Here is a 26,422-nt window from a genome sequence, read left to right as displayed (position 1 = left end):
CTGATCTCAATATCTTTGGTCCACTTTTAATTAACTTCTGGTAAGTTGTCATATATGGATTCAGCTCCATTTTATTTTTAAGAGGTTATCTAGTTTTTGCAATACCATCTGTTGGAGAAGCTTTTCTTTTTTCCACTTCTTACATCCAACTGTAGGACAGTTATTTGAACAATATTGTTTCTTCAGTCCATGAACTTAGAGTATTTATGTGTTTTTCCAATGTCTTTCTTAAATGACTTGTAGTTTTCAAAGAATTACACTTTTTGCACATCTTTTTTAATTCCTTTGTACTTGATGTTTTTGGACAATAATTTGAGTGGAATATGTGATCTTTGATCCTTTTTTTATTCTAGATCATTATTTATACACACAGACACACACACATATATCATTGTATTTAGGGTATTCAATGTATAATGTTTATGTAATCTTCAAATAATGATAGCTTGACTTATTTCTAATTTGGATTTCTTTGATTTCTTTTTCTTTTTCTTTAATATTTATTTTTTTTTATTTTACTTTGGTTTTTTGGGTCACACCTGGCAGCACTCAGCGGGTTACTCCTGGCTCTGTGATCAGATCAGAAATCATTCCTGCCAGGCTCGGAGGACCATATGGGATGCTAGGATTTGAACCATCGTCCTTCTGCATGCAAGGCAAACTCCTTGCCTCCATACTATCTCTCTGGCCCTCTAATCTTTATTTATTTAAACACCGTGATTACAAACATTACTGTAATTGGGTTTTAGTCATAAAAAGAACACTCCCCTTTCCCACCATTCTTTTTCTTTCTTTTTTGTGTGTGTGTGTGTGTGTGTGTGTGGTTTTTGGGTCGTACCCGGCAGTGCTCAGGGGTTATTCCTGGCTCCATGCTCAGAAATTGCTCCTGGCAGGCATGGGGGACCATATGGGACGCCGGGATTTGAACTGATGACCTTCTGCATGAAAGGCAAACGCCTTACCTCCATGCTATCTCTCCGGCCCCCCCCCTTTTTTTTTTTAAACCACAGTTTGATTCCCCGGCATCCAGTATGGGTCTCTTAAGCAAGGAGCAATTTTTTTTTGTTTTGTTTTCTTTTTTTTATAAATAATTTTTATTGTGACCAACTTGAATCACAAATATTTCACAGTAGTATTTGCTGTACATAGTGGCATTGAATCAGAGGTATTCACCACCACTGTTGTCCTCCCTCCACCCCAGTTCTCAGTATCCTCCTCTTTTGCCCCTCAGACTGCTAGGTCCCCTCTGTGCATTGCTTATTGAAGATTGGCTATCAATTCTGTTGTCATAGACTTTGGGTTTGGTGATTAAGTATGATCCTTGTTTTTCTACTTATTCTTATGACTGTTTAGTTCTGGTACCATCCATTTTTCTTTCTCCTCAATTTATGAGGCAAAACAAGATGTTTCAAGTTATGTGGTTCTAATTGAAAGAAAAAAAAAAAAAAAAGAGGGCCCAGAGAGATAGCACAGTGGTGTTTGCCTTGCAAGCAGCCAATCCAGGACCAAAGGTAGTTGGTTCAAATCCCGGTGTCCCATATGGTCCCCCGTGCCTGCCAGGAGCTATTTCTGAGCAGACAGCCAGGAGTAACCCATGAGCAATGCTGGGTGTGGCCCAAACCCCACCCCAAAAAAAGAAAACAACGAACAAATTAAAGAACTGGTAAGAGTCCTTCTAGAGGTTATAAATATCAATTTAAAAGGAATAAAGGGAAAAAAGAAGAAAAACATAAAAAAATATAAAAAACAAAAACCTACAAGAACAAAACAGACAAAAAAAAAAAAAAGAAACAAAAATCACACAAAGACCAAAACTAACAACTACTAAAAGGCATCACAGCAACAAATATAATAGCCAAACAATAACCACAAGAACGAAAAAAAAAAAAAAAAGAAATAGAAATGAAAAGAAGGGGGCTGGCGAGGTGGCACTAGAGGTAAGGTTGTCTGCCTTGCAAGCGCTAGCCAAGGATCAGGACCCGCGGTTTGATCCTCCAGTGTCCCATATGGTCCCCACCAAGCCAGGGGCAATTTCTGAGCGCTTAGCCAGGAGTAACCCTGAACATCAAACAGGTGTGGCACCAAAAAACAAAAACAAAAACAAAAAAAATGAGCCCAGAGAGAGATAGCACAGCGGTGTTTCCTTGCAAGCAGCTGATCCAGGACCCTAAGGTGGGTGGTTCGAATCCCGGTGTCCATATGGTCCCCCGTGCCTGCCAGGAGAGATTTTCTAAGCAAACAGCCAGGAGTAACCTCTGAGCACCGCCGGGTGTGGTCCAAAAAACCAAAAAAAAAAAAAAAAAGGAAAGAAATGAAAAAAAAAAAGGAAGGAGGGCTGATGTGCAAGGTTTTATTTTGTTTGTTTGTTTGGTGGGTTGGTTTGGTTTGGTTTTTGCATAGGCACAGTAATTGGGGGAATTAGAAAGGGAATTCCCTTGGTCTAAAAGACACAGGGTTACTCCCGCCTGTGTATGAAACATACTTTCATGGGTATAACTATAGGTTCCATACACACTTTTTTTCACACCCCAAAGACTTTTTATGGTGCAAGGAAACTTTCTGCTCAGTTGTGGATGATAGATTCAGTCCTCTATCTTGAGATCTTGGTATTTGCCCAAGTCTAGGTTTAGCGTCTTTCTTCACTGTTCTAGCAGTTTTTGTTCTATCGCTGTTGTTGTAATCAGTCTTCTGTGTCTGGTGGTCCTGGTTTTTTGCACAAATCCTAGGACGAAGCCTAGGGTAGTCTTTCCTTATGATTCTGGAAGATCTGCTCTGTCGCAGTTGTCAATCTCTGGAATTAAAGATCTTGGTTATTGTACAAATCCTAGGCCTAAGCCTAGGCTAGGGTCTTTCTTTTAGGTCCCCAGATGAGTTTTGCCCAGTCATGATTGTCGCAGTCAGTCTTCTGTAGTTAGTGATCCTGATTGTCTGATTAAAAATTGCTAGGACTGGGCCCGGAGAGATAGCACAGCTGTGTTTGCCTTGCAAGCAGCCGATCCAGGACCAAAGGTGGTTGGTTCGAATCCCGGTGTCCCATATGGTCCCCCGTGCCTGCCAGGAGCTATTTCTGAGCAGACAGCCAGAAGTAACCCCTGAGCACCGCTGGGTGTGACCCAAAAACCAAAAACCAAAAAAAAAAAAAAATTGCTAGGACTTCTAATACTATATTGAATAAAAATGCAGTTGGTGAACATTCTTACCTAGTGCCTGATTTCAAGGGATTTCTTTCAGTTTTTATTATTGAAATTGATACTATGAGTTTATTATAAATGTACATTACTATTTTTTTAGGAAAATTCCTACCATCCTTATTTTTTTGATGGATAAATGGATGTTGGATCTGTGAAATAACCCCCACACACAGTATTTCCAACCTCATATGAGCTGCTCTGAAGCAGGGCCACATGCAAATTAATAAACCAAACCTGTCAAAAGAGAGTTACAGAGTCAGATTGGCTTCTTGCCTAATGGATTCTCTTTGCACATCAAGCCAAACTGAATATTTCTATATTAACCAACCAGGAGGGGGAGGGTCAAAGAGAAATCCAGGTGGACTTTTAATAGGTCAATAGGGCTAGATGAAAAAGAAAGAGGAAGTTGGGGAAATGCCTTTATTTTGGGTTAAAGGTAGAGTGTGACCTAAAGATTCATCTTTTTTTAAAAAAAATTCTTTGATAAGGGCTACATAAGTTTTGTTCTGTTGCCATCAGATGTAAAATAAATTACCAAAGTGACACAGTAAAAGTTGGGGAAATAAAAAGAAAAAAATTCTTTAGCAGTAAGTAAGGTGGTGAGGAAATGTTCTAATTTCTAGGAATCACTGCTGGTTAGAATAGGCAGATGCTTTCTGTAGAAAAGCTTTTCCATATCTTTGTCTTATAAATACCACAAAAAAAAAATTTTATAGACTTCTCCAAACATAAACATTAGAATCTATCTGCAGATATATTTAATTTTTAAACAAGTTCATCATAGCAATTGAGAAACATTGAGAACCATTAAAAAAATTCTAACAATGTTATGCATTTCCTGGTTACAGTGCAAACTAATATTAAACCACTACAATGGAATACATAATTACCTATTTGCAGTGGGGCATAGAACAAATTAATAGCTAGTAAGATCTATACAGGTAGAACACACTGTTTAACCAGCAATATAGTGACCAATGCAAATAGGATCAAGAGATTTACCGAGAAGAAAGTTGTAGGAGGTTCTAAAAGAAGCTTCTCCTCAGTTGGGCTTTGGCTGGGGTTGGATTCTCCATCTCCACTTACTGTGGTAGGTGTTGGACCCCTCAATGGGGCTTTCTCTTTGGATTCTACCCCATCCTTGACCTCAATAAGCTGATGCAGGTTGGGGCTAAGGTCTTGCACAAACCACCTTTGGCAGAAGAAAGGCGGTAGGCATCAGCTTTTAGATGGAGAATTCATCACCACTGAGAAGGCACCCTTCCTTTCATGGGGCATGTGCTTGGGAGAAAGTCTAATAGCCTGGTACATATAGTCCAGAGTGAGAAATGCAGGTATATGGACCAGAGCAACATGAAACCATTCAGAATGGAAGTCATGTCCCTGATATTCCAATGAAAGGCACAGCACACTCATTCCAGCTTGAGGATACCGTCATGGTGATTATTCACCACAGGATCAAGTCACTTATCATCAGTGGGGTCTTCTCAAGTCCTCTTGTCATGGTTCATTTGTCAGTTGTGAAATAATTCACATGCGATATTTCCAACCTCGATTGAGCTGCTCTGAAGCAGGGTCATATGTGAATTAATAAACCAAAACAGTCAGAAGAAAATCATTTGAATTGGATTGACTTCTCAACTAGTGGTCTCTCTGACACCAAGCCAAAGTGAAACATCTTTATTAAACAACCAGGAGGGGAGGGTTGACTGTGATCCAGGTAGACTTTTACAAGTCAAAGGGCTTGGTGAAAAAGAAAGAGAAAGTTGGGAAAAACCTTTGTTTTGGGTCAAAGGGTGTGACCTAACAGGTCTTTTTCAATAATTTCTCTGTATTGTTTTTATGATCATGTGATTTTTATCTTTTCTTGGAGTGTTTGGTGTATTTTGATAATTGATTTGTTGAATCTTCCTTGCACCCTGGGATGGATTACATTTGACTGTAGTATATGATATTTTTCTTTGATATGTTATTGGATGTAGTTTCTAATATTTAGTTGAGGATTTTTGTAGTTATGTTCTTCATGGAGATAAGTTGTCTCAAACTATTTTGGGTATTGTGTAACATTGCTTCAAAAAAACGTGCTGGGAAGTATTTCTCATTCTTCAATATGTTGAAATTGCAAATTCCAAAAAAGTAAATGTCATAAGTATTCTTTGAAGGTTTAATAGAACAATATGGCTTAGAGTTTTTGTTTTGGGAGAAATTCTTTTTTTTTGGGGGGGGGGTCACACCCGGCATTGCTCAGGGGTTACTCCTGGCTGTCTGCTCAGAAATAGCTCCTGGCAGGCACGGGGGACCATATGGGACACCGGGATTTGAACCAACCACCTTAGGTCCTGGATCGGCTGCTTGCAAGTCAAACACCGCTGTGCTATCTCTCCGGGCCCAGGAGAAATTCTTAATTACTGTTTCAGTTCTCTTGCCTTTGATTGGCCTCTGTAGGTATCATATTTACTTCCCTCTCAGTTTGGGGGAGATTACATTATTTTAGAATCTGTCCATTTTTTCTAGGTTCTTTTATTTTAACATATATATTTTAATTATCTTATCTCTCTTCAATTTTGTTTATAATATCTTTATTTTAAGCCCCATGGTCACAAGCATGTTTACAGTTGGGTTTCAGTTAAAAAGAAAAAGAACACACCTTTTCACCAGTGCAACCTTCCCACCACCAATGCCCCCCATCTTTCTGCTTCCCTCACCCCCTGCCTATGTTTGAGACAGGCATTCTATTTCTCTCACACACTACTATTTTCATCATAGGCCAGTCCTGCCAGCCCTGATCTCTATTGTCTTTGGGTATTATTACAATAATATCTTTTATTTTTCTTAAATCCCACAGATGACTGAGACTATTCTGTATCTATCTCTTTCCCTCTGACTTATTTCACTCAGCATAATAGTTTCCATGTTCATCCATGTATAGGAAAATTTCATGACTTCATTTTTCCTGACAGTTGCATAGTATTCCATTGTATATATGTACCACAGCTTCTTTAGCCACTCATCTGTTGTCAAGCATCTGGGTTGCTTCCAAATCCTGGCTATTGTAAATAGCACCACAATGAATATAGATGTGCAGAAGGCATTTTTGTATTGAAATTTTATGTTCCTAGAGTATATTCCTAGGAGTGATATAGCTGGATCCTCTGAGAGCTCAATTTTCATTTTTTCTGAGGAATCTCCATATTGTTTTCCATAAAGGCTGGACTAGACAGCATTCTCACCAGCAGTGAATGAGAGTTTCTTTCTCCCCCACATTCCCACCAGCACTGACTTTTGTAAGGTTCTTTAGCTTAACTGTTAAAATCTTTTATAAGTTGTCATGTTATATTGAATTTCTGAATTGTTGTATAATTTCCCCCTTTTTGTTTCTCATCTGATTTGAGCATTTTTCCTCTTCCTATGTCTATCCAAAGGTTTGCTTGTTGTTTTTTAAGAACCAGATCTTAATTTCATTGACTATTTGCATTGCTTTTTTTTAATTTACATCATTAATTATTTTCTAATTTTTATTACTTCCTTCCTTGTGCTAGTTTTGAGATTCATTCATTTGCTATATGGTTTTGACTTTCCAGTGGTATGTTTAGGTTTTTGATCTGAGCATTTTCTTCTTCCTTATGATGCCTGTATTGTTAGTTTCCTCTTTCCCCTTTTGCTGTGTCCTATAGATACTGGAAGTTTGAATCTTCATTTTCATCATTTTAAGGATTTTTTTTTTTCTCTTTGATTTTGTTGTCACTTAGTCTTGTTTTGTTCAGTCTCCAGGTACTGTTTCCCTTCAATGTGTTCTAGGCACACATCAGTTCTTTGATATTACAAAGTTTACTTCCACATAGCATTATTTTTTACAACAGAAATTATTTAATGAAAACTTTGCTCCACTAGCTGGCTGCTTTATACACAGTTATTAATGTGTAAGAGTTTTTCTAGATATCTAGTCTATAAAATAGGAATTATTATTTTGTAATTCTGTAAGTTTCAAGTAATTGGGAATGAGTTAAATAGGAAATCCAAGAGTCCCTTGAAAATGTGTGTAATTATACTTATGTAATTTTTCTGGGAAACAATATATTCTGGGAAATAATATATTTCTGGGAAATAATATATTCACCAGCATTCTACACAACATGAAAACCAAACTTTTGTCTTGTCATTTAATGTAATCTACTTACTAGTGTGTAAACAATGTTACATCCTGGTTTTTATACCCATCTTCTAGAAATAATTTCTTCTTGAAATTATCAATAGGAACTTATAATTCTGAGGCAGAAGTCCAAAATTTGGAGCCAGAGAAATATTTCTGTGTACTGTGGGTAAAGTATTTGCTTTGCATTTATCTGACCTGGGTTTGATATCCATATGATCTTCCAAATCCTACAAGAGTGATCTTTGAGCATATGAGTGTGCCTTCAACATTGCTAGATATAGCCACAAAACAGAACAAAAAAATAAAAAATAAATTCTTTTTTTGGTTTTTCGGCCACACCCGTTTGATGCTCAGGGGTTACTCCTGGATAAGCGCTCAGAAATTGCCCCTGGCTTGGGGGGACCATATGAGATGGCGGGGGGATCGAACTGTGGTCCTTCCTTGGCTAGCGCTTACAAGGCAGAAACCTTACCTCTAGCGCCACGTTGCCGGCCCCCCAAATGTTTTAATAGATAAGTTATCATAAAAATAAATAAGTATTCCCCCTTTCCTCACACTACACAATACTTTTTTATAATTTATATATATTATATATATGCATATAATTTTGGACCACACCCAGTGACTCTCAAGGGTTACTCCTGGCTATGTACTCAGAAATCACTCCTGTCTTGGACGGCCATATGGGACATGGGGGAATCGAACTGAGGTCTCTCCTAGGCTAGCGTGAGCAAGCCAGACACCTTACCACTTGTACCACTGCTTCAGCCCCAATAATTTATATTTTAAAACAAAATTTTAATTTGATTACTTAAAGAAAAATTTTCCTATTCACCTTTCAAAGTGTGAGTACGCATTTGTTCTTCTCCAAGTTACTTTGTTCTGAAGTTCCAAAGAAGCTTTTCATTTATTTTCTGGTTTTTGATTATTGTTTGTTTGTTTTTGACTATCTCACTATGCTTAGCGTTTACTCCAGACTCCTGTTCTATGCTCAGGCATCACTCTGGATGGTGCATGGGGGACTGTACATGGTGCCAGAAATTGAGCCTTGGCTGAGCATATACAAGAAAAGTACTTTACCCACTGTATAATCTCTCCAGCCCCAGAAAATCTCTTCTTGATGGAATATGTATTTCATGTTGTTCTTATTTTGTTTTGTTTTTCACAAATTTACAGGGTGCCAAGGCATGCTTCTTGCGAGACATTCCTTTCTCTGCCATATACTTCCCCTGTTATGCTCACATGAAATCTTCCTTTACAAATGAAGATGGTCATATTAGTCCTGGAAGCCTGCTCTTAGCTGGTGCCATAGCTGGTGAGTTCCTTCACAGACCTCTGTTACCTCCCTCCTTCCCTCTACTCTGGATATTTTTTTTGCTTATATTTCTTGACTGGGCATATATGAGAATATAAGATAACTTATTATTCTGAATAGCTAATGAAAAGAAGCAGGAAATCTTATTTGTAACAGGTTAGGTTATTAGTTATTTATAGGTATACTTTCTTTCCTCTTTGTTTGTTTTTGGATCACACATTGAAATGATGGGTGCTAATTCTGGTTTATTCAGTACTCCAGAATTGCTCCCACAGGTTCTTGGATCAAATCTGATCTTCTCACATGCAAAGCATGTTCTCCAGCCTATTAGGCTTTCTCTCCAGCTCAGGTCTAATTTCTTTTCATTAAAAATTAGTATATTTGGGCCCGGAGAGATAGCACAGTGGCATTTGCCTTGCAAGCAGCCGATCCAGGACCGAAGGTGGTTGGTTCGAATCCCGGTGTTCCATATGGTCCCCTGTGCCTGCCAGGAGCTATTTCTGAGCAGACAGCCAGGAGTAACCCCTGAGCATCGCCGGGTGTGGCCCCCCCAAAAAATTAGTATATTTTGTGACACTAGAATTCAATTTTATTGGATTCCACGTAAAGTTCTATACCATTTTTTTCTTTTTTTTTTTATACATTGTATGGAACCTATGAGGGTGGCAGGGAGTAGAAAGTGAGAGCAGGGGGCAGGATCTGAAAAGAGAAGGGGTAGGTACTAATAGTTCAGGACATGGCCTGAGAAGTGGGGGAGAACAAAGGGGGGAGGAGAGAGAGAGCAAGTTCTATATCATTGTATAGTTTTACTTAACAACATAAAAATAAAACTATTTTGCTATGAGTTATCATATGTAACAAAAATAAAAAATAAAGGCTCCACCTTTAGGTAATAATTTTTATTATTTAGACAAAAGAAACTGAGAGACTTGGTTCTATTAGATACCTGATTCTTCCTAGATGTGTGAGATTATAGTAATAAAATATATGTTAATTGAACCCAAGAAAGGACTGTAATGTGATGAAATATCCATAGGAAACATAAGATACTGAGCTTAACTTTTGTTCTTAATATTAGTATCTAGAGGACGTGTGGTGATTTCTACAGGAATCAATTTGTTCTTAGATGCTCCTCTTTGTCCAGAGAACCTAAAGTTGCTAGAACTATCCTATTTAACTCTCCAGATGGGTTCAAACATTAAAGCATTAAAAAATAAAAATACCTTAGCATCCTTGTAAAGGTCTTACCATGGCACCTAGCATATAGCAAATAGTCAATAAATATTACCAATAGCTAAGAAATTGATTATAAATCACTCCAAACATCATTTGTGAAATCAGAACAAAAGTATAAGCTCTCAGATCAAAAGTCAAAACTCTCTTCAACCCTATTTTCCACAAAAAAAAAGTGCTTTTAATTCTTCTCTTGCTGAAGATAGCTCTACCTATTGTGGATAAAAGTTTCTGAGACAACCATGCTACCAGAATATTTTCCCCTGAATATTTACTATTTTTCTTCTATTTATGTTATTCATATATTGTTGTCCAATTTGAAAAGTTTGAAAGGTAAGTAATATGTTTTTTATTATTTACTAAGATAGTCCCTATTTAGCAGTTTTTGCTAATTTCTCTGGTTTTTTAACAAGGCTATACATAATGTGTACATGCTGTGCTTACTATTTGCATGTGAAATTTGACTTCATATCTGAAGAAATAGCTAATCACTATGGTTAGTGGAAGGTGACATGTAGTCAGACTACCCAGATTCAAATTTCAATTTTTCCACTCAGGACTGTATAACTGATACAATTAATTCAATCCTGTTTGCTTGTTTTACTATCTAAATGAAGCATTAAGAATAGTATTAGTTGGAACTAGAGTATTAGTACAGCGGGTAGGGCATTTGCTTTGCATCCAGCCAACACCTGTTCGATCTTTGGCATCCCATATGGTCCCCAGAAAACCTCCAGGAGTATTTCAGAGTGCAAAGCCAGAAGTGTGGCCCCCAAAACAAACAAACAAGTCATAGTCTCACAAGATTATTATGAGGATTAAATGAATTATTAGATTTTTAGATCAGAACAATCATAATTTGTAGAGAGCCAGAGAGATAGTACAGAGGGAAAGTCTCTTGCTTTAAATATGGCTGACTCAGGTTTAATCACTGACATCCTACTAGAGGTAATCCCTGAGTGCTGAGCCAGGAGTATGCTGGAGTACACCTGGGTGCAACCCAATAAATAAATAAATAAATAAATATCAAGAAAATATGTGGCACATATTAAGCAATTTTAAAAGTTCAGAGGTTTTTTTATTATTATATGGCATGTGAAGCCTAAATAAAAAGATGAGAGAGATAGTATAAGGGTTAAGATTTTGTTCTGGAAGGGAGAAAAATGTCTTATTTGACACCACATATGGTCCCATTAGCCTTGTCAGGATGATCTCTAAGCAAAGAGTAAGAAATAAGTCTTAAACACAGATATGCCCACCCCCACCACACACACACCACATAAAACAAGAATGTTGAGGTTTTGTTTGGGGCTCTTAGAAGGTGCTTGCTATCTCCCACTTTAGATACAAGTTTATCAGTTAACTAAATTTTTTTTAGTTTAAACTTTAATGAAAAATAAAATACATAGTATTATAAAAACAAATCTTTGTGTGTTTTTTTTCTTTATTTTGAATTTTTTTGAAGAAAGTGTTTCTAAAGTAAGTTTCCTAGTGAAAGGTACAATTGTTTTCATGGTATTACCATGTTATACTTTAAAGTATAACTGAGGCCCAACTGCAAGCATGTTTGTAATTTTGAAGAAAAAATTTAAAAATGGGCCCGGAGAGATAGCACAGTGGTGTTTGCCTTGCAAGCAGCCGATCCAGGACCAAAGGTGGTTGGTTCAAATCCCGGTGTCCCATATGGTCCCCCGTGCCTGCCAGGAGCGATTTCTTAGCAGACAGCCAGGAGTAACCCCTGAGCACCGCCAGGTGTGACCCAAAAAAAACAAAAAAAAAAAAAAAATTTAAAAACTTAAAAAATAAAGTGTGAAAGTATTTACATCCTTATGCTGCTGCGATTTTAGTTATTTTGCAGATACATCTATATTAGTATTTATTGCTGCATAACAAAATGTTTTTGTGGAATCTTATAAAATGTTGGATCTGAGATTAAATGAATATAATCATATTTTCTATGATCTAATAGTAATACCTCTTAGTAAGTACCATCATTTTCTACAAGTTTTACTTGGGGCCAGAGTGATAGTACAGCAAGTAGGGTGCTTACCTTGTACAAGGATGTACCAGGTTTGTTTCCCAGCTCCCATTAGGTCCCCAGAGTCTGCCAGGAGTGATTGAGTGATTACTGAGTACAGAGGCAGGATTAATCCCTGAATATTACTGGGGAGAGGGGGAGAAAGAAAAGAAAAGAAAGAAGGAAAGGAAAGAGAAAGAAAGAAAGAAAGAAAGAAAGAAAGAAAGAAGAAGAAAAAAGAAGAAAAAGAAAGAAAGAAAAAAAGAAAGAAAGAAAGAGAAGAGAAGAAAGAAAGAAAGAAAAAGAAAGAGAAAGAAAAAAGAAAGAAAGAAAGAAGAAGGAAGGAAGGAAGGAAGAAGGAAGGAAGGAAGGAAAGGAAGGAAGGAAGGAAGGAAAATAAAAAGAAAGAAGAGAGAGAAAGAAAGGAAGAAGAAAGAAGAAGAAAGAAAGAAAGAAAGAAGAAAGAAAAAGAAAGAAGGAAAAGAAAAAGAGAAAGAGAAGAAGAAGAAAAAAGAAAAAAAAGAAAGAAAGAAAGAAGGAAGGAAGGAAGAAGAAGAAAGAAAGAAAGAAGAGAGAGAAAAAAGAAGAAAAAGAAAGAAAGAAAGAAAGAAAGAAAGAGAGAAAGAAAGAAAGAAAGAAAGAAAGAAAGAAGGAAGGAAGGAAGAAAAAGAAAAAGAAAGAAGAGAGAGAAAGAAAGAAAGAAAGAAGGAAGGAAGGAAGGAAGGAAGGAAGGAAGGAAGGAAGGAAGGAAGGAAGGAAGAAAAAGAAAGAAGAGAGAGAAAGAAGAAGAAAAAGAAGAAAGAAAAGAAAAGAAAGAAAGAAAGAAAGAAAGAAAGAAAGAAAGAAAGAGAAAGAAAGAAAGAAGAAAGAAAGAAAAGAAGAGAAAGAAAGAAGAAAAAAAGAGAAAGAAGAAAGAAAGAAAAAAGAAGAAAGAAGAAAGACAAGAAAAAAAGACAGAAAGAAAGAAGTGAAACTGGCAATATCTTGAAATGCTGGGAATATAGTATTTCACGGCGTTGAGTAAGACTAAACAACATGGAAACTTAAGTTTGTAAGCCAGAGTATATCAGTGTGTTATAAAAGTGTTGATTGAAGCAATGAGCCTGAAATTAACTAGGCAAATTTTAGTCTCTAATAATCATTATATTTGCATTCATGAGGCTTTTTCAGTATTTCAATAGATAATATCAAAAATAAAATCTAATACTTATGTATTACAGAATGAACTAATTAATGCACTAATTAATTTATCAGAATGAGAAACTACTAGAAAAAGTCAAACTTTTATCTTTGAATTAATTAAAACTAAGCTGTTATTCAGGAATATCCCTTCTTTTATTGGCTTTGGGCCACAACCATTGGTGTTCTGGGACTATTTCTAGGTCTTTACACAGGAGTAAGACTTGACAATGCTCAAGGAACTCTGTGTGTGTGTGTGTGTGTGTGTGTGTGTGTGTGTGTGTGTGTTTGTGTGTGTGTGTTGAATTTGAACCATGATTGCAGCTACCACCATCACATGCAAAGCAAGTGCCTTACCATCCTGTGACTTTCTCTCTTGCCCTATTCAGGACTATCCTTAAAAGTTGTTGAATATATATTTATGGAAGTTTTATATGTGTGCTATTGATCATAGGGCTTTTTTTTTAATATAATTTTTATTTTGATCATAGGGTCTTACATATTGTTGACAATAACATTTTAGGTACATATTTACATAAAATCAGGGGGGATTCCCATCCCCAAATTGTCCTCCCTACCCCTCCGTTGTTGTCCTACCTCCCATTTCCTCTTCCCTCACCCCCAGGGCGGCTAGAATATGTGGTCCCCTCTGTATCCAACCCACTACTTAGTAGTCTTGCACCTGTTTGGTCTTGATGCCTCCCTTATCTCCCCCTCTAACTGTAGGCAAGACTAGCTAGTTCAAGTTGCGTGGTTTTGCCTGAAAAGGAGAAGATAAATAAACTGGGGTAAGAGTCTAATACTCCCAAAATGGGTGGAATCCTTCTAGAGGCTCTCATCATCAATTTGGGAGATGAAGGAGAGAAAGAAGGTGAAACACTCCACCAGTACCAAAAAAAGTGTCAATTATCCAGTGAGGACTCCAGCTATATCGATAAGCACCACAAAAAACAGCCAAAAAACAAAGCAAAACAGACAAACAAATAAACAAAAAACAAAACAAAAACAAACAAACAAACCAAAAACACGCCATGGTCTTGAAATAAGAAACATGGCATAGCACATAACGAGGGAAAAGAAAAGAATAGAAAAAAATAAGTATAATTGGGGACGACGATTTCAATAATCACACCCAAACAGAGAAATCGACCAAAATAGATAGGTAAATAAAAATAATAATAACAATAATAAATGAAGGTAAAAGATATATATGTATATATATATATATATATATACACACACATATATATACCTATATATAAAATACCAAGGTTTTGTGCTTTTTGTATTTTTGTTTTTTCCCCTCCTGCCCTGGCACAGTAAATATTGGGGTCATTCGAAAAGGAATTCACATGGCCTAAGAAATATGAGGTTTCTCTGTCCTTGGAGTATACTGTCATGGGATCAGCTCTAGACTTTGCTCAGGATCATTTATTCTCCCGGTGGTGTTTTTTGGTGTGTGGAAGACTTCTGTTCTGTCCAGGGTGATACACTCAGAGCTCTGTGTTTAGAGGTCTCAGTATCTGCACAGATCCTGAGGTAGGACTTATGGTGAGGTCAGTCTTTGTGGTTCTAGAGGTTCTGTTACCTCAGTGTCGTTTTATTCCATCTTCTGTGGTTGGTGACCTTGGTCTTTGCACTGAACCTAGGATGGCACCTAGGTTAGCGTCTTTCTTTGTGCTTCCAGAAGGCCCATTCTGTTGCAGTTGTCTCTGTCAGACCTTTGGGACTGGGGATCATGCTTATTGTGCAAGTCATAGTTCAAACCCTAAACTAGGGCTTTTTTATTGGTCCCAAGATGTATACTGTCTGGTCGTTTTTATTTTTAACAAATGTGCTATAATTAGGGGAAAGGGGCTATTGGCATAAATTTGTTAATTATTTGGACATAAAACTTAAGATAATTTAAAAGTAATTTGGGGGACTGGAGAAATAGTACAGAGGTTAAGACATTTGCTTTGCATTCAGTCAATTCCACTTATATCCCTGATATCATATATTGTTGCCCAAGCACTTTCAGAATTTATCCCTGAACACAGAGCCAGGATTAAAACCTAAGCACTGCTAGGTGATGCCGCCCCCCTCAAAAAGTAAAAATAATTTTTGATCCATTAATACAATAATAATAGAGACTTTGTAATCCAAAGACTGAACATATGCATCCACCACTTCTTTCCCCCAAAACACCTCTGAACGTTAAAAACAAACATACAAATGACTACTAGGAAATGTTAGTACTCGCCCTTAAAAGATAAGGTTGGTGCTATCTTGACAACCGTATTGACTCTAAAATTGGAGTGTAAGATTCCATAGCACAAAATGCCAGCAGGAAAAATGCCTCTTACTGTAAGAACTGAACCAGAAAATTTTAACCTCTGTATGAACAATAGAATGTCTGTTGTTGGCTGAGGGCAAAGGGGCAGGAGAGTGTAGATTTTAGGAACAGTCATTAACAAGGGTTGAAGAACTGCACATACTGATGAAAGGAGATTCACTTGGCTCTCTTTTCTCCTTTATATGGAGCATTGGGCAGTGTTTGAATTCAATATAAAAGCACAGAGCCTAAAGGACTGTCCTTGCCAGGAGAGGTTATGTGTAAGGAACCAAAGGACATCAGGACAAGTCTTAAAGTACATTCAAACCTTTTTCACAAATGCAGAAGGTAAAGTATTTTCTTTCAAAAGTGGGGTGAGGTAGGGTTTAAAAAATTACTTTTCTATAGTATAGATCTCCACATTTCAGAAATGAGACAGGTCCTCATGCTGGCCAACTTTGATCCCCTTACACTCAGTCAATAATGTGCAATAGACAAAAATCTAAAATAACAGACTTTCATTCATAAATAAGATATAAGATATGGCCCTCTCGTATAGTAGAGAACTAGGTGACAATAGCCAACCCAGTTTGTATGTCCAGCATCTCATGTCCATCCCCTATAGTCCCCTGAGCCCACAGGGGTTGCAGAGCTAGGAGTAAGCCCTGAGCATTGTCAAGCATAACCCTAAAACAAAATAAAACAAAGCTTTGTGGAAGGGGAAAACTCAAATATGGAAAAATAGCATAAAAAATAGGAAATTCGGGGCTGGCGAGGTGTCTGCCTTGCAAGCGCTAGCCAAGGAAGGACAGTGGTTCAATCCCCCGACGTCCCATATGGTCCCCCCAAGCCAGGCGCGATGTCTGAACACTTAGCCAGGAGTAACCCCTAAGCATCAAATGGGTGTGGCCCCAAAAACTAAAAAAAAAAAAAAAAAAGGAATTCAACATCTATTAGGGTTAATTGGTGAAGTCTTCTATCTAGCTAAAATGAATTTCCTAGAGAAAAATATAAAAACAGAGAAAAATACAAATCAATAACTGAAGATTGATCTTCTTATCATCCATTATATTGAATACTTTTTTGTTGTTTTCGGACCACACCCAGCTACTCTTAGGGCTCACTAGTGGGCTATAGAGACCATAAGAGGTACCAGAGTTTGAACCAGCATCTCACATAAAGACAAGCATGTACTATCTCTCTGGATACTTGTAAAGTGCTTGAAAAGAGGATATCTTGAATCTCAGTTATGTATTCTTCCTGTTAGCATTTTGGAAGAAATACAAAACTAAAATTACTCTGTCCTGTGCATGTTCTCAAATGTTGCCCCAACAGACTTCCTCTGAAGCGATACAAGAAAAAATTTAAGGAGAAAGAAAATGTAGACTATATAAAACAGAGCTGAGAGTAGGTCTAAATAATTACAAACTTCAATATTTGTATTTTAGTATAACAAGGTTATTTCTCAAGACAGATGCAGTTAAGGAAGGTCAAACTTGTAAGTTTATTAAAGCCTCCCTTTGCATTGAAAATGGATGGAAATGCTAATTAATTGTGTACATTGCAGTAGTATAACTGTATTAAGTACATATAATATTTATGTATTTTAGCCACGGAAAGTAGACAATCAAAAAGAAAATAACTAGAAACCTGAGAAAATAAAATGTGGCCTGAATAACAGCATAAGTCTGTAATCATTGTGAATGGTATCAGTCCCCCATCGTAAAAAACACATTTCCAGACAAGTTGTGAAAAAATATTATATCATCTGAAGTCTAAGAAAAAAGTAACATATAAAGACTAAAACAGGAAAGGTTTAAAAAATACATACCTGTAAATATTACTATAAATAAGTATAGCAATTTTAAATGATTAAACGGCATTTATATTTTTATTTCCCTCTTTTTTTTTTTTTTTTTTTTTTTTTGGTTTTTGGGTAAAACCCCTAGGTGCTTAGGGTTACTCCTGGCTGTCTGCTCAGAAATAGCTCCTGGCTAGGCACGGGGAACCATATGGGACACCGGGATTCGAACCAACTACCTTAGGTCCTGGATTGGCTGCTTGCAAGGCAAACGCCGCTGTGCTATCTCTCTGGGCCCTTTCATTTCCTCTTTGATTTTATCTCGGAGCCCACTAGTTGTTCAGTAAGCAGACTTTAATTTCCAGTTGTTGAAATATTTCCTTCTGTGTCCCTTTGTAGTTCACATCTTAATTTCAGAGCCTTGTGGTCAGTGAAGGTAGCCTGCAAAATTTCTATCCTCTTGATTTTATGGAGGTATGTTTTTATGTGCCACGCATGTGGTCTATCCTGGAGAATGACCCATGTACATTGAGAAGAATGTATAACCAGGTTGCTGGGGATGGAGTGTCCTATATTATCTACTAGTCCTCTTTCTTCCATTTCTCTTTTCAGGGCTAGTATGTTTTTGTTGGGTGTCAGTTTGGTTGACCTATAAAGTGTTGACAGGGCCATGTTGAGGTCTCCCACAATTATTGTGTTATTATTGATATTTCTTTCAATTTGTCAGTAATTGTACTTGATAATTTGCTGGTCTCTCATTGAGGTGCATAAGTGTTTAGTAGTGTAATTTTCTTCCTGTTGCACATATCCCTTGATTACTACAAAGTGTCCATTTTTTGTTCCTTACAACCTTTCCGAGTCTAAAGTTGGTGTTAATGAGATATTAATATGGCCACCTCAGCTTTTTTATGTATATTGTTTGCTTGAATGATTTTCCTCCAGCCTTTGATTTTGAGTCTATGTTTGTTCTGACTATTCAGATGTGTTTTTTGTAGGCAGCAGAAGGTTGGGTTCATCTTTTTGATCCATTTTACCACTCTGTGTCTCTTAATTGGTGCATTTAGTCCATTGACATTGAGGGAGATGATTGTCATAGGATTTAATGTCATCTTTGTGTATAAGTTTGGTGTGTTTGTTGGTCTGTCCTGTCTTTTTTTTTTTTGAAAGAATGTAGGTTTATTGAAGTTGATTTCAAAAACATAGCAAGAATTTTTACTAAGTAAATGTCTTTAAAAAATCTGTTTTAAAGCATAGGACCAAGCCATTTGTGTGCAGAAAGTAATAGACTTTTAAGTCCTTAGCAATAGTTTGTTTTCTTGAGTAAATTAACCACTGTGTTTAAAATCTTGTGTACTATTCTCAAGTTAAATTTAACACAACCCTTAAAGTAGACTTCTCAGTTTTTCCTTTAAGGCTGGCTTTGCATCTGTGAAGTTTTTGAGTTGTTGCTTATCCGTGAAGGTATGTATCCTTCCTTCAAACCTGAACTTGAGTCGAGCTGGGTGCCATATTCTAGGTGAAGCCTCCATTTCATTCAGTCTTGTCACAATATCCCAACACTGTCTTCTGGACTTGAGAGTTTCTTGTGACATGTCTGCTGTAAATCTTATGGATGCTCCTTTGAATGTAATTTCTCTTTTTGATCTTGCTGCTTTCAGTATTCTATCTCTATCTGTAGGATTCATCATTTTGACTAGAATATGTCTTGGGGTGTTTCTCTTTTAGCTGTTACTCTTCGGGCATGCAGAATTTGATTGCATGCAGTCATTAGCTCTGGGAGTTTCTCCGTGATGATGTCTTTGACTGTTGATTCTTCCTGTGGATCCCCTTCCTGGGCCTCTGGGGCTCCAATGATTCTTATGTTGTTTCTATTGAGTTTATCAAAGACATCTATTTTAATCTGTTCACATTCTTTGAGTACTTTTTCCATTGTATGATTATTTGCCTTAGCTTCTTTTCCAGTCTCTTCTGCTGTATGGAGTTATTCTGCATTTGATCTTCTAGTTCACTGATTCTGTCCTCGGCTCTTGTTACCCTGCTGGAGAGGCTGTCCATTGAGTTTTTCAGTTGAGCTACCATGTTTTTCAGATCTATTATTTCAGTTTGGAATTTTCTGATTTCTGTGTTTGTGTTCTGTTCAGCTAGAGCTATTTTTTTTTTATTTTCATGAGGATCCTCCATATTTCTATTCTAAACTCCTTATCTGAGAGGTTAATCAGATGGTTGGTATTCTTTTGTGTCATCAGAGCTATCATATTCATTCTCTGTGCATGGTGTTTGCCTGCAAGGTTTCCCCATTGTCACACTTATAGTGTGATTTTTTTCTGCGTGTTATGGTGGGGTTCATTCGTTAGAAAGAGCACACGGCCATGAAGCAAATAAGAGTGGCCATGCTCTTCTAGAGCCTCTAGGAGAGTGATTTTGTTGGGCCCTTCTCAGCCCACTCAGGAGAGGTTCAGGACACAGGACAGTAGAGAAACACACACAGGTGACACACAGTCTCCAAAATTAGGTTTTTAAAATAGAAACATATCCAGCACTTACCAACGTCTCTGGATTTTCAACATAATATTGTCTCATAAAACATCACCATAAAAGAATGATGAGAATGTGATAGTTTCTCTTTCCAAAGCAGAATGTTTTCACTTAGAAGTTTATATATTAAATAGATATATAAAAATTAGAAGTAGATTTGGAAAATCTGATCTAAAATAAAGATTTTTTGTATTCCTTAAACTGAGAAATGCATTCTTTGCAAATACTTTATGTTTATGAAAATTAAGAATTTGCCTCGAACTTGTACTTTATTTGCTTTGTTTTTGCTTGTTTATTTCTTTGTTTTGAGGAGCACACCCAGTGGTACTCAGGTATTACTCCTGGCTCTGCACTCAGAAATTGTTCCTGGCAGGTCCAGGGGACCATATGGGATTACAAGGGATCAAACCCAGGCCTGTCCTGGGTCATCCACATGCAAGGCAAACTCCCTACCACTATGCTATCACTCTATCCTCTGCTTTTTTTTTTAATTTGCAAATAAACATTAATCCCCCTATTTCTGGGTTCCCTTGAAAAATATAACTTATATTTTGGTTATAGGAGAACACCCCAAATTGTCTCAGCCTCAAAGGTGGTCCCATATGAGTCTACATTTGCCTCATCACAAAAGTATATGTATCAGAAAGTTGGTCTATTTTTTTTTACCTCTAGTTTCCTTATATTTTTTAGAAAATTAGGCTATTTGGGTAATGTTGCCTTAGATTTCAGAAACCAGGAGAAACCAGGCAAAATCACTCAGAATATTTGCCAACCCTGGCTCTAAAAATACCAGAGATCCTAAGCTCTCTGGCATTTGCTTTTTTTCCCAATTTGTTCAGAGCATTTGGATGCTGTTCCACAGGTTAAAATAGAAAATCTCCACACTGGAGAGCCCCTGGCCAAAGGATGTATGTATCTATAGTTTCTCACAAGCCCCAGTAGCTTTTTCCTAGGAAAACTGGGAGATTCCTCCCTAGAAAAATGTATGAAGATGAGAATCACATGCAAATTGATCCTTAAGCACTCCACACGATACCAATAAGCTTTCTAGAAAATGTACTAAACATCTTGCATGTTTCTTTTAGTAGTTTTATTCAACACATCAGTTTTTGTTCCCTGCTTTCCACTCTATGAAAACTTCCTAACAAAAGGAAAATTACTACTTATTCATTTTCTTTCTTTTCTGCCTTTAGGGTCACACTCTGACATGTCCATATACCATAGTAAAGGTTGTTGCATTTCTAAAACAGCCTTGCTAAACTTTTTCTAAATCAGGAAGTAAGACAAGATTGGTAGTGTGACTGCAGTGGGTTTCTAAGCATTTTTCATGTTTCCTTCAATTATGTTGGAGGATAAATTCCTGGCTCCAAGTTAAATAATTCCTCCAAGTTAATAGGAAATTCAGTATGACTTATCCAGTGAAGCACTGGGTATAAAATGAGCTTTTCAGCGTGTAAAATAATGTGATGCATTTTATAGGCAAAAAAGTGCTATTTAAGAGTTATGTTCAAGGAGCTGAGTCATGAGGAAAGAGGAAGAGATGCAGCTTAGTAGTATAAATGCAACCAAGTAGTATGCAGATTTCCTCAGACACACATGTATGCTGTAACTTTAAAGCTGTCTGTTAGAAGGATAAGATGTCGTTGTGAGCCAGACCACGTTGGTTTGGAAAGAAATTCTTACAGAATTATTAAGCCTTAAAAAAAGCAAAGGAGATTTATGCATCTGCATTTGACCAATTTGGTTTGGAATATGTTCATAATGGAAAAGTAATAAAACCATAAGAGACAGTGTCTTCTTAGTACAGTGTTTCTTTTCAAAAATATAAACATGGGCTGCCCAATTTTGGGTAAAGTGACTGTAGAAAAATTTCCCACTGTTAATTTTGGATAGTTTTTTTTTTTTTGGTTGTTGTTGTTCATTTTTCATTGGTTATCAACCATATAAAATTTAAATTTTCTCTCAAATATTTCTTTTCTAGAGATGTCAGGATGAAGAAAAAGAAATCCTGAGAATTGCTCACCCTACTCCAACACGCGCGCGCGCACACACACACACACACACACACACACACACACACACACATTATTTGTTTAGCTATCAGTACCCTTTTTCTGGTGTAACCAGAGAGGTTTTGGGGCGAGGGGGTGGCTGTATGTGTGCTAGAAGCACCTCCTGTGACTGCCAGCAGCCACAGAAAAGCATGAAGAGGAAACACATAACAAGCTTCACCTCTGAAAAATCGGACCTATTAACTTTTCAAGTTTCTAATTTCAATGTGAAAGGAAAAAAGGAACCAGTCTTTCCCCATATATTTTTGATTTCTTGAAATAGTGTTATTGAAAATAATTCCTTAACATTTTAAGGAATGTATACATAAGAAGGAGAGGTGATGAGGAGAGGTGAGAAGTACATGTAAGTGTATAAGACTCTCCATTACACCAACAATATAGTCACTGCTGTGTTTCCTAGAGAGGACAGTGAAATTGGAATTTGATTTCATTGGGTTCTTAACTTTTTTCCCAAGACCATCTGTTTAGAGCACAGTTATTTTTATATAGTGAATATGTGACCAGACTGTGATGCACTGTCACTCCTGCAGGTATGCCTGCGGCATCCTTAGTGACCCCTGCTGATGTTATCAAGACTCGATTACAGGTGGCTGCCAGGGCTGGCCAGACTACTTACAATGGTGTGATAGACTGCTTTAGGAAGATTCTGCGGGAAGAAGGCCCAAAGGCTTTGTGGAAAGGAGCTGCTGGTATGGAAAAAGTTGTTTTTAACTAAACCTTTGGAAAAAAAATTGTGAATATGTTATATCTAATTGTCTTTGTTATCTCCCCCTTTTTTTCAAAGCCCGTGTGTTTAGATCCTCTCCCCAATTTGGTGTGACTTTGCTGACCTATGAATTGCTACAGCGATGGTTCTACATCGATTTTGGAGGAGTGTGAGTATACTTGCTAAGTCTGCATCTTTTTTTTTTTGTTTTTCTTTTTTGGTGGGGGAGTCACACCTGGCAGCACTCGGGGTTACTCCTGGCTCTATGCTCAGAAATCGCCCCTGCCAGGCACAGGACCATAAGGGATGCCAGGATTCGAACCACCGACCTTCTGCATGAAAGGCAAACACCTTACCTCTATGCTATCTCTCCGGCTCCCTAAGTCTGCATCTTTTAATGGTCAGACCTTATTGAGAAATATCTGGCACTCTAGTCTTTATGATGCAATAGAAAATATGGAAAGAAGGGCCCATTGATAGCTCACGGATAGCTCAGAGCACCTGTTTTGTAGACTTGATCCTGGGCACCACTTGGCATATCCCTGTACCACTGCAAAATATGCCATTTTGTACTATGATGTAGTACAAAATGTAGTAAGGTCTAATGTTTTTAGCCCTGTATATAATCCCTGATACCATAGATAGCCCCTGAGCATTGCCAGGAGTAATCCTTGACCACAGAACAAGGAGTAAATTCTGAGCACCAAAAATCTACACACACACATTACACACACACACACACACACACACACACACACACACACACACACACACACACACACACACACTTACACTTACACTATGATGTGGACAAATACCACAACTAAAATCATGAAGCACTACAACCAAGTATTCCTCCTGAGCACCACAACCAGAATGCAAGACTATCACAACCAAATATGCCACCTACATTCCTCTTCTTACAACAATAAAGGGAAGAGGAGAAAAGATACCAGAATGGAATCACACTAACTCATTTCAAAAAGGAACATATAACTAATTAGAATTTCACAGTTTCTTTATGATGCAGAGTCATCAGTTTCCAAATAGTATTTGTAGCCCCATTAAAATAAACAAAATAGGGGCCTGGAGAGATAGCACAGTGGCGTTTGCCTTGCAAGCAGCCGATCCAGGACCTAAGGTGGTTGGTTCAAATCCCGGTGTCCCAAATGGTCCCCCGTGCCTGCCAGGAGCTATTTGTGAGCAGACAGCCAGGAGTAACCCCTGAGCACCGCCGGATGTGACCCAAAAAAAATAAAATAAAAAAATAAACAAAATAGAACAAATAAAACAAAATTCACGTTCCATTTTCTCTTCTTTCAGGAAACACACAGGATCAGGATCAGGCTCTAAATCTGGGCTCACAATGCCTACTCCCAATCCTGATCATGTTGGAGGCTATAAACTGGCAGTCACAACATTTGCAGGAATTGAAAATAAATTTGGACTTTACCTACCTCTCTTCAAGTCATCTACCTCAAAAGTTACTGAAAAGTGAAAGACTCTAGGAGGACTGAGCCTGGGATATTGCTGCTGCTTTGTGGTTACTGCAGGAAAGAACATAGCACCTTGGATTGGAGTGATTTTTTTTTTTTTCACTTAACTTGCATTTCTAGTTTAAAATTCTACTAAGGGCTTTTTATAAAGTGAAATCATTTATCTACTGTGTGCTCTTTTAGCAAGATCATTGTAAAATTATTTTGACTTATTTCTACTTTGGGGTGCCTCTGCTCACAAACCTATGTATCAGACATTTATTGGGTTTTGATCAATGCTAAAATAATTTAGAAATTAGTTTGGCTGAATGGAAATTAGAGTTATTCTTTTTTGAATAGGATTTTAGTCCCAAAGAAGTTACTGAAAAGCAATCTTAATGTTCAGGGCAAATTGTTTCATGTATGTTTGACTCAGTGGGAAGCTGGGTGCATATTTATAACAAAAAATACTGAAAGAATGATAGATTATTATAAATAGCCAATCTGGCTTTGTGTTTAAAGGATGTACTTTATTTTGCCTCTGAATTATGTTATGCAACTTCTATGTGAAACATTTTTTGTAATGAAAATCACATTGAAGATAACTAAGAATCATATTGTTACTGATACCACGTACAAGAAATTCTTGTACTTTAGGGAAGTACTCATAGCATTTTATATTTTGGACAAAGAAATGATAAGATATCACACCTCTCCAGGGTGGACTATTTTGAATAACTGCTGACATGATGTACACAGGCTGATTCTGTTTTCAGTGTACAATAGAGAAGTACATGCCCTCTTGACTGCTAATCCTAATTCTCTGAGCCTTACCATCCTCATAATTGGCTCTTGTTTGCTTTTAAATTCTACATTATCTTGAATCATGTAAAAGAAATATTCTCTAATATTAACATTTTTCATTTTTATTTAATTTGTGGTATTGTGCTTAATGGTCAGAAGAAGGCTATGTGTTTGGAAAGGAGTAAATAAACAATGTTTAACGCTATTTGGTCATTTGTTTTTATGTATGTCATGTGATAAATGACAATAGTCTTGGCAGTGGGCTCTGTAATTCACATTGAGAGAGATTTTGTTCACACTGACATAGATAATGTCCTTCTGGTTTCTCATCAAAGTAACATGTACCCTTGTTTTCAATATACACCAGTGTATAGCATGAGTAAGAGAATCTACATTTAATCCTGGAAAAACAAGTGACATAGCAAACTATTCAGACTTACTCCTAAAAATAAAAATGAGGAAACACATTCTACAAGTCTGAACTTTTTTTTTTTTTTGCTTTTTGGGCCACACCCATTTGACGCTCAGGGTTACTCCTGGCTATGTGCTCAGAAATTGCCCCTGACTTGGGGGGACCATATGGGACACTGGAGGATCGTCCTGCTCTAGCGCTTGCAAGGCAGACACTTACCTCTAGTGCCACCTTCCCGGCCCCAAGTCTGAACTTTTTTAAAGTGGGTGAAAATGTTGTGATTTTCACTAGCATTAGAACAAATGCATACATGCCTTCCTCCATGATTTGGCCTTGTTAAAACCTGAGACCCTCTTCCTCACTCCCAAACTCTGTTCAACAGGATATGTATATTTATATTTTTCTTTCGGTATTATGTCCTAGAAATTTGAGTAGTGTTGAATTCACATTTTGGTCATTTGAGGGTAGAAAAAATTCCTATGTGTGCATTTCTGCATCCTTCACTTTTCTTGACTTTTTGTTTTGAGGGGGATGGTTGGTTTTGGGGTTACACCCAGCAGCACTCAGGGTTACTTCTGGCTCTACTCTCAGAAATCACTCCTGACTGTCACAGGGACCATATGGGATGCCGGGATTCAAACCACCGTCCATTCTGGATCTGCTGCTTGCAAGGCAAATGCCCTACCACTGTGCTATCTCTCCAGCCCACTTGACATTTTTTTAAAGATCATATATTCATGTCTTAAATACAGATCCAATGTCAGTAATTCTATATTGTCCTCCCTGCTTCCTTTAATGTCTCTTTTTATTATTACTATTATTATTTATTATTATTATTATTATTATATTATTATTATTATTATCATTATTATTTTGGTTTTGAGGCCACACAGGATTTATGCCTGGTTTTACACTCAGAAACTACTTCTGGCAGGCTGGGGGTTTCAGCGGTTGAACCCAGGTCAGCCACATGCAAAGCCTATTTGCTGTGCTATCACTCTGGACCCAGAATCTCTTGTATTTGGTGAGAGTGTCTTGCCTTTACGTAGATTTACTACTGTGGTTGGAGAGATAGCACAGCAGCGTTTGCCTTGCAAGCAGCCGACCCAGGACCTAAGGTGGTTGGTTTGAATCCCAGCGTCCTATATGGTCCCCCGTGCCTGCCATGAGCTATTTCTGATCAGATAGCCAGAAGTAATCCCTGAACACTGCCGG

The 26,422-nt window shown here is 37.4% G+C and overlaps 1 protein-coding gene across 2 annotated transcripts in view; it reads left to right on the top strand.

Annotated features, from left to right (window-relative positions):
- SLC25A13 (solute carrier family 25 member 13) overlaps positions 1-24,175 on the top strand; it is a 241,485-nt gene extending 217,310 nt beyond the window's left edge. For both annotated transcript variants that reach the window (XM_049784608.1, XM_049784602.1), the window contains exons 15-18: positions 8,521-8,659; positions 22,341-22,499; positions 22,595-22,685; positions 23,840-24,175. In XM_049784608.1, coding sequence (XP_049640565.1) covers positions 8,521-8,659; positions 22,341-22,499; positions 22,595-22,685; positions 23,840-24,014 — 564 coding nt within the window. In that variant the 3' untranslated portion in view covers positions 24,015-24,175. The remainder of the gene's footprint in view (positions 1-8,520; positions 8,660-22,340; positions 22,500-22,594; positions 22,686-23,839) is intronic.
- The last annotated feature ends 2,247 nt before the right edge of the window (positions 24,176-26,422 follow it).

Source organism: Suncus etruscus, chromosome 1 (genome assembly GCF_024139225.1).
Source record: "Suncus etruscus isolate mSunEtr1 chromosome 1, mSunEtr1.pri.cur, whole genome shotgun sequence".
NCBI lineage: Eukaryota > Metazoa > Chordata > Mammalia > Eulipotyphla > Soricidae > Suncus > Suncus etruscus.
The sequence above is the reverse complement of the archived record's forward strand: the minus strand, read 5'-3'. Positions and strand labels throughout refer to the sequence as shown.